Source organism: Archocentrus centrarchus, chromosome 16 (assembly GCF_007364275.1).
Source record: "Archocentrus centrarchus isolate MPI-CPG fArcCen1 chromosome 16, fArcCen1, whole genome shotgun sequence".
NCBI lineage: Eukaryota > Metazoa > Chordata > Actinopteri > Cichliformes > Cichlidae > Archocentrus > Archocentrus centrarchus.
This window is the reverse complement of record NC_044361.1, coordinates 23,614,282-23,622,957: the sequence shown is the minus strand read 5'-3', so window position 1 is coordinate 23,622,957 and position 8,676 is coordinate 23,614,282. Positions and strand designations below refer to the sequence as shown.

At 42.7% G+C, this 8,676-nt stretch overlaps 2 protein-coding genes across 2 annotated transcripts; both read right to left on the bottom strand.

Moving 5' to 3' along the window:
• Positions 1-12: 12 nt before the first annotated feature.
• LOC115793938 (lymphocyte antigen 6 complex locus protein G6d-like) lies at positions 13-3,000 on the bottom strand. Its single transcript, XM_030749153.1, has 4 exons — positions 2,874-3,000; positions 2,415-2,625; positions 490-657; positions 13-395 (listed from the first exon to the last, which is right to left on the bottom strand). The coding sequence occupies exons 2-4, from the start codon at positions 2,533-2,535 to the stop codon at positions 175-177; spliced, it is 510 nt and encodes a 169-aa protein (XP_030605013.1). The 5' UTR covers positions 2,536-2,625; positions 2,874-3,000; the 3' UTR covers positions 13-174.
• Positions 3,001-5,518: 2,518 nt separating this feature from the next.
• On the bottom strand, positions 5,519-7,163 carry LOC115795011 (uncharacterized). Its single transcript, XM_030750764.1, has 2 exons — positions 6,909-7,163; positions 5,519-6,331 (listed from the first exon to the last, which is right to left on the bottom strand). Exon 2 carries the CDS (start codon positions 6,315-6,317, stop codon positions 5,520-5,522), a length of 798 nt encoding a protein of 265 aa, XP_030606624.1. The 5' UTR covers positions 6,318-6,331; positions 6,909-7,163; the 3' UTR covers position 5,519.
• Positions 7,164-8,676: the final 1,513 nt, after the last annotated feature.

The window sequence follows — 8,676 nt, the reverse complement described above, 5'->3', positions numbered from 1 at the left end:
CAGGGTTGCTATAATATACAGTGAATGATCTTTTATGCTATAATTATCCAACGTCTTTGTATTCATTCATACAAAAGTTCAGTAAAACTGGCAATTTCTATTCAGCATGTGGTTGAAGTCCTTTCAGCATCACTTCACACAGTCTGTAATAAATAATAAATAAATACTTGTGTATTATGAATACGCTGAGTCTTCAGTGAGCCAGGTAGTTAAAGCCACAGTGACATACATCAGTGTATAGATGGAAAGTTTGCTTGCTGAGTTGCAGAAGGGCGTGTCACAGCAGTGTTTGGTCATCACAAACAAAGTTTCGTTTGAAAAGAGGTCCACCTTCATCTCAACGTTGCACTCCTCAGCCTTGGCACACCCCAGCGTCTTTACATCTAATGAATTAGCTGGGGAGCTCATTCACCATGATCAGTATGTATTTTATAGCCAATAACCTTCACATCATTTCTCATGTTTTATAATATCTGTTAAAACACACACCTGCCTTCCCCCGGCCTGTGTAGCAGCGCTCCCCTAGGCTGCAGTTGATTTCAGTCGTGTAGCAGACGTCCCAGAAGCCCAAATCACAACGGAAGCACTCCAGATACTCCTCCTCTACTTCAAATGCCACTGACTCCATGAGCTGCTTTAGCTGCTCCTCTTCATCACCTGAGCCCAAAGAATAACAGAGACCACGGTGATTTTGACTGAATGTGCTGATAAAGAAGATTCTTCTCAACCACAAATCAGGGGGAAAAAATTTGTTCATTTTGGGGACAGCTGATAAACATGAACGTGTTTTTTCCTGCATGTAAAAGATTTTGGTCCGCACCAAATAGGTCTTGGCCTCCCACCACTGACAAATCATCGGGATTTAATTTTTTTTAAAAAACAAAAAAAAAACTTTTTTTTTTTAAGTTGGTTTCAATTTATTCAAACTTAAATATACTTCTGTTTGTAAAACAGCCAAAAATAACAGGAAAATGCAAAGACTTCTGTTAAGTAAGAGAGCACAGACCCTAACTACATGCCAATCAACCATTGTTTATTTAAAATAGTATAAACAGATAACTCCACTGGTAAACCTGGTGACCTGGACACCAAACATAATCAGCTAAGAAGTTAGAGACAGTATAAAGTTAATGAAACTTTGGGTTTCTCAGATTTTATGTAATAGCCCTTTGGACACATTAATATTCAGGGTTGCTGGATGTGTGAAGTACTGCAGCACTGTTAGAGGACATCAAGCCAAACTCATGACCAGCAAACTGCTGAGCACTTGAACATCTCAGAAATGTTTTGTTTATTCTGCAGCGGGCTGGAATTTGTTTCTTTGAGTGCATTATTCAGGGAGTGCTCCAAGTCATAGGGCAGCATCATGTTTTTATTAACCACACAGATACTGGGATTAATGGAAAACTTTGGCAATGCAGGCGGGGGATAAACCCTCAGTTATTCCTACTGTGATGTACTGCTCAAGCCCTCAGAATAACACCACAAATTTCTCAAATGGTTGGCTTTAGTACTTCAATTGGCTGCTGTTGGCAAAAAGGACTAATCTCTTTCTCTAGTAATCTGATAAGCTTTGGTGAGACAATCCTTATCCCCTGTCATCTTGTTATTCTAGTGCTAGCTCAGGTGAAGGAGCAAAACAAAATACAGCAAAGTGGGGCTCATTATGAGGCAGGTACCCCAAGACCACCCTCATTTGATAGTTTATGAGGGACAGGCTGTATAATGCAGCGTAGCACAACCCTGTAATAAATCCCTCCTTATCGCGGGTTATAATAGTCTTTGTTTGATGTTCCACTTGATGGAGGATTTCAAGTAGAATCTCATGCTGTTGGATCATGTAGTGCTTTGGGTCTTTAATAGCAGATTGACCATAAGGTTGAATCAACACTTCTCTAAAGCAGTTTTAACAAAGGTTGGTCATTAAACTCTTCATGATGGGAGGATTTATTGTCGAGGTGCAACTATTTTATGAAGCAAATTCCCAAACATTTTTTAGATTTCTCCTGCCTTAAACTGTAGCAGACTGAATACATTTCCTTTTTCCATCAGTTTGAAAGTGTCATCTTACACTTTGGAACACTGAAGCTGTTTCTGTGATATTTTGTCAACTTAGTTCATTGATTTGATAAGAAAATAAAGTGCAGATTAATCAGTAATGAAAATAATTCTTAGCTATGGCCCAAATATCTTGTAGGGCCACTGTATTAGATGATGATAATCATTAAAAATAGTTCCCTTTTGGAATTTAACAACTCCAGCAATATTAACATATCAGATAGTGAGAATCTGATCTGATTAGCCATCATCTAAAAATGAATTTTAGGCTCAGCTGTTGGACCTTAAAGTGAAATGTAAAAGTAGTCCTAAAGGTTTAGAGCATTAGAAATACAGCAGCTATAAACTCAACTTACCTTGAGCAGGTGTGAGCATCACAATGGCAAAAACACAGAATATCAGGCCTTTCATTCTGAGCGGGATGTTTTCTGCACCAAGTCCACCATCAAGACTTCTTAAGTGGCCGGAAGGTGTCATGAAATTGGATTAGTAAGGAATGCACCTGTTATCTGCGTGACACCAGTCACAGCTGCTGCAACGGTGCAGATGATCAAACAAGCGAGGTTTCTGGGAAATGAGATTTGCACTGAAATCTGCACCAGAGGACTTTCCTAAACTCCTAAACTGTCAGAAAATATCATTTTGTTTATTAGCAGTTTTAAAACGGAAGATACAGCATCAGTGTCACAAATATAACCAAGTAGATGACATGTCTCTCTGTTTCTAAGGTTAAGATTCCTCCACAGTGGTGGAAAACATGTTTCTGTTTCTCACTGATAAAGATTTATTTTTTTTTTTAGCTGAACTGAACCCACCTTTCAATTGTGACGTCTTTTTAGTGGGAAAAACAAAAACTTTTGTTTTTGAAGCCGGCGCCTTCAGCTGATTGATCCTCAGTAACTCAAATCATTTCACCAACAGAAAGACGCTGATCAGAGCTGCTCTCTCGCTTTAAGGAGCAGAGAAATTGCATGAACCTGAGTCAGCGGAGGGTTAAGCAGCTTATAGCCTCATGTCCGTCTGCTCAGATATGAATCAATACACACACACACACACACACACACACACACACGCTGGCCTCTCAGAGGAGGGGATTTGATTCAGCTATATTCTCAATGCAGCATTAAAACCTATGCAGCTGACTTATGTAACACGTGCCGCACACACGGAAATACAGATATACACATGAGAAGATTTCTTACATTCTGTGGTGCTGCAGTGCTTGCATGCACATAAATCTGCTGAAATGATTACCTCTGGTATAGTAAATTAATCTCTCTGTATATGCAACATTTATATGAAGAGACTTGAGCCAAATTATTCACGTCATTAGCTCAGTTACATGACTCATAATCAAACTTTCTTTTTAAAAGCAAAAAATCCAAGTACGAGGTGGCTCCAGTTTCTGAAATCTAAAAGTTTGTTGCTTTTCTTTGGATCATATGATATGAAATGTAATATCTTGAAGACATCTGACGACTTTATGACTAGTATAGAAGATGTAATTTGTGGTACTTTATTGCATTATGCACAGGCACTGCTGTTATTTAGCCTCCTCTCACTGATTTAAACAGTTTGGACAAACAGAAGTAGCACCTGATGTGTAGTGTAACACAATACAACTCCACTGCACCACAAACTGCAGCCTCTGAAATCACAATGCGGTCGAATAAAAACCTCTCAATAAAAACATTTGCAGGGGGAAGGATTTATTGCGAGACTGTTGTGTGCTTGGTGTACCTAAAAAACAACAAAACAACAACAAAAAAGAACTGGCAGTTGAGTGTAGCATAATAGTGTGCAGATTAAATGGTAATGAAAGTTGAAAGTTACAGCTCTACAGTGCATCATCTTTCCCTCCAAATGTAAACACATCAGATCATCTCACACCGCAAAGCTCTCGCGTAGCAGACATGTGAGAGCGAAGACAGAGCTGCTTATCTGAGAGGCATGAGTGCGAAGGAGGCTGCTTGCAGCGTGTTGCAAGATTCAGACACGTCTCCCCGGCTCTTCCCTGCAGCTGAAATATACATCCAGCCTACTGTACCAACGCAAAAGCCCTCCAGTGAGTCTGTGTGTGTGTGTGTGTGTGAGACACAGATGGGTGCTGTTTTTAGTGAGTGAAATGTGTGGCTGCAAATTACTGTACACTTCAGACTCGGTCGTCGCCTGGATCCCAGCATGGGCCGAAACACGGAAATACTCAGCAGTCCTAGAGCACCTATAAAACCCTTCGCACTGATCCCCAGTGTAATTAAAGACTGGAGGAGAAAATGCTGGCGATAATTAAAATGAACACCCCCCCCCCCCCCCCCCCCCCCCTCCTCCTTTCCTCTTTCCCTGTTCAAACATTCTCACTTGGGCTTATTTGTAGCTGGTAACATTTCCCTCTGCATTGTTTTGCCCTATTTTTTTTTGCCATTTCTCAGCTTTTGCAGGAGCCAAGGATGGAGACGGAGGACGGAGTATTTGAATAAAGCGTGGGAATCGGATGATGACAAGAGAGGAGATGAAAGGTCGCGATGGTGGGAGAGTGAGGCTTCAATTACTCGACTCATAGGACTGTTTTTCTCAGTTAAGCCACGTCAGGAATAACTCACAACAGCCTCACCAGATTTTTGCCTTTTTTGTGTCAAGTTGTTGCTCTTTTTCGTTCCATACAGCCTGTGATTCAAAGTCTTTAAGATCTCGCCTCACCACAGCTGAGAAAAAGGAAAAAAAAAATTGAGCAGCTGACACAAGGAATTTTTAAAAAAAAATGTTGAATTACAGTTAAAAAAAAAAAAAAAAAAAAAAAAAAGATCCTGCATGTGTTCAGAGCACCAGCTGGTATTTATAGAGTGGCTGTAGGTGTCGAGTGAGAGGAGTGTGGCCTTATGTGCTTCTCTTGTTTATACTGAGACACAATTTCCACAGATAAAGAGTAGATTACGCTATGTATGAGATAAGATAAAGACTTATTTGAGACCTAATCTGGCTCATCCTCTTAACTGAACCTCTACAGCAAAGAACTGTAACCCTCTGCAGAGAATCTGAGGGAGAAAGAGGGGAGAGGGACCAACTCCGTCTCCCAGTATGGCACCCAAATAACTTTTCAGCAAACCTCCTCACGTCCAAATATGGTCAATCCAATAGTAGCTTTAGGGATTTTTGAGCACGGTTGAGTTCAAAGACAACAAGATGGTGAGTTGACATCAAACAGTACAGCTCCAATCTTTCAAATGTGGGTGAGTCAGAGAGCAATGTAGGACAAAAACACCCTTCACAGACAGTGACTCAGAGCAACTGCGCCATTCGGAGGCACTAAAACAGACCCAAAAAATCATTTCATCTGTTTATTGAGGAATGCATAGTCCTGTGCGTCTGCACGTGAAACTTTTAAGTGTGTCTCATCATGCATATTTCATGAGACAGTAGAAGCGGAAGCAGTGTGTGTGTGGGGGGGGGGGGGGGGGGGGGATTCAGAGTTGAGGCGGCACAGAAGAGTCTGTCCGTATGTTGAAGTTGATTTCACTAGAGTTGCAGGAGTCTGAGAAGACGGGGGAGTGAGAGATGGACAGGCAGGGGGAGGGAGGGTGAGGAGTTGGCTCCTGGTGGTGCAGAACTTGGGCCAGCAGGGTTGACCTTCCCTCCCTCTCCTCCTCCTTTCTGTCCACATCCTCTTTATCTTTACCTCCTGTATCCAGATGAGATGGCACTGAGGGTCTGCTGCTGATGCTGTGTCTGTTCAAATGAGGAAGAGGAGGGTCTGAGAGGGGGAGAATGTGGGCTGGAGCAGCCCAGGATCCCTGCTCTCCATCTTTACACTCCCACTGCTCTTGGCAGCCGAAGCTGGGCTGCTCTTGTGAATCTTCGCAAAAGCTTCCTCCCTTCAGATCCTCAAGGTCGTCAGGTTTCTCTCGTCTGCGGACTTCACGGTCCCTGTTCTCATACAGCAGCGTGGCGGCACAGATGAAGATGAAGAGGCCGACTCCCATGACCACAGGACCGGCCAGTTTCATCCTGTCCACATGGGTGGTCCCGCGTCCGCCCACGGGCTTCGGTGCAGCAGAAACATAGCCTGCCACTGCTACGCTCATCCCCACCAGCACCACCATTACACCCAGCAGAAGCCACCAACCTGGGGCAGAACTCAGGGGCAGTTTGGTCTGAAGGGCTTTACTTTTCCTCAGGCGTCTGTGGCATTCTGGGGGGCAGACAGGTGAGGAGTGAGATGAATGGGAGGAGGTGGGGCTGCAGACTGGAGTGGCAGCTGTCATCCTCTGGATTCAGACTGAGAGGAGACGAGAGGAGAAGTGAGGAGAGAAAAGATGCATCAGAAATGTAAAAGAATTAAACATTAAAGTGTTGAATGCAGCATCAGTGGGAGAGCACTGGAGGTGTTGGGGAGAAGATAGTTTACCCTGCATTGCACACAACAGGAAATAGCTGCTTTAATAAGACATGTGGCTGAGTTAATGAGATGCCAACCCCTCTGCAGCTCCGCTGGTGTCTCCGAGGAGCCACAGACTGTTACTGAACCACTCATTCACCATCATCAATGACTGACCCCGTTCAGGACCTTATGATTTCACTTCACGATCTCACTGCGGCTAAAAAGAAACTGGAGTTACATTTTTACCGTAAATGACTCCAGCTGAACTCATAATTTAAATCCCCGCCGAAGCAAGTGGACCCAACAGCGGGATCCAAACGAAGATGGCCAATTTTCCTTTCAAGTTTGCTTTTACGCATCCATCTTTAACATCATATTTTTAATTCATTTTGCTCGACAGCACTGTTGCTCACTACACCACTTCACTTCCTGCTATTTTAACGCAGTGTGTGTGCAGTCAAGAGTGGGTACTTGCCTTGTTTTGGACGTAAATCCGAAGCAGAAGCTGGCTCCTCGGCATTATCAAAATAAATAACCCTGGTTTATTCCTCCCACTCCTCCACTTTGATCCGGAAGATTCCGCACTTTAACCCAATTCCTCCTCAGATTAAGACCTTTCTCATCCATGAATTCACTGCGTGTGCAGCGCGGGAGCGGAGCCTGAAATGAAGCTTTGATAGTTAATAACAGTCTTGATAAAAGTGGTGCAAAGCTTCTCTGCCTCTCCGTCTCCGCGCTGCTTGTGCGCCTATGCAGCCTGTGTTCCAGTGTGTGTGTGTGTGTGTGTGTGTGTGTGTGTAGAGGAGGGGTCGTGGGAATCTGTGGCTGGTCCAGGCCAGTCCCACGGTAAACCCGGTTATTTATTCTCCGCGATCACCACCACCCATCAAGTTTTTCAAAGAGGAGTCACCTTTCTGCTCATACAAAATATGGTTATGCATAAAATACAAAAAAGATAAAAACATACCCTCCACTTTCATTTAAATCATGCATATATTTTTAATCATGTTTTTGTTCTAGGTTGACTACATACACTGACGTCGATAATCTGTTGGATCTTTTTTTGTAGTTTTGCCTTTTTGTAGTTGTGCACCAACACGGTGGATTTTAACTCAATCAAGATGTGACTGAAGTGCAGACTTTCTTTCAGTTTTATTTTAAGGGGTTTAACAAAAAGTTAACCCCCCCCCCCCCCCCCTCCCCCCCCCCCCCATTTTCAGAGGCTCAAAAGTAACTGGACAATTGACTGACAAGCAGATGAGGCCTTGTTATTTCATGGCAACAGAAACAGGCATAATATCTGAAGTTTATTCAAAGTGTTGTATTTGTATTTTATGGCTTTTTACTGTAATTTTAAATATCAGGCACAAAGAAAAGTCAGTGCAAATGAGGGAGGCCATCATTAGGCTGAAAAAATAAATAAATTAAAAAATAAACCTGTCAGGTAGAGAGCAGAAACTTTCAACAATCTGGTCCATCCTTAAAAAGAAGGAATGCATTGGCCAGCTCAGCAACACCAAAAGGCCCGAAAGACCACAGAAGGTAACTAAAGTGGATGATGACAGAATTATTATCATGGTTAAGAAAAACAGCTTCACAGCATTTAACCAAGTCAAGAACACACTCGAGGAGGTAGAAGTATCACTGTCAAGGTCCGGAATCCAGAGACAGCTCCATGAATGGAAATGCAGGAGAAAAACTCCTCATGATCTGAAGTATACCACATTATCTGTCAAACATGGGGGAGGTAATGTTATAGGCAGGTTTGTCTGCCAGTGGAACTGGGTCACTGGTGCTTATTGGTAATGTGACTGCTGGATGAATTCTGAAGCATACAGGGCTATACTCTCTGCTCAGATTGAGCCAAATGCTGCAAAACTGATTGGACGGACTTCACAGTGCAAATGGATAATGACCCAAAGCGCACCACAACAGCAGCCCTCAAAGAAAAAGAAATGATATTCTTCACTGGCCAAGTCAGTCACCTGATCCCAACCCAACAAACTGATTTCAAATCAAAAACTCTAATTTAACACCTTTAAACCCTCAAGCTAGACTTTGCCTTCTTGGTTCATCTTGTTAGTGGCAACTTGCATTGCAGATAAGGTAAAACAGCAACAGCAGCAACAACTCATTGGCACCAAGTCTTTGTGTATTTAAACACAGTTTCATACTCCAGCAACCCGATTAAAACAAAACTTTTAAAGCCATGAAATTATTTAGACAGGATTATGGATGTGGGC

Excerpts from the sequence above, each read along its gene's own strand:
- LOC115795011 (XM_030750764.1), bottom strand. The coding sequence starts at position 6,317 with ATGACAGCTGCCACTCCAGTCTGCAGCCCCACCTCCTCCCATTCATCT.
- LOC115793938 (XM_030749153.1), bottom strand. The coding sequence starts at position 2,535 with ATGACACCTTCCGGCCACTTAAGAAGTCTTGATGGTGGACTTGGTGCA. Across the intron at positions 658-2,414 it reads GATGCTCACACCTGCTCAAG|GTGATGAAGAGGAGCAGCTA; the intron begins GTAAGTTGAGTT and ends CTTTGGGCTCAG. Across the intron at positions 396-489 it reads CACAGGCCGGGGGAAGGCAG|CTAATTCATTAGATGTAAAG; the intron begins GTGTGTGTTTTA and ends TGAGCTCCCCAG.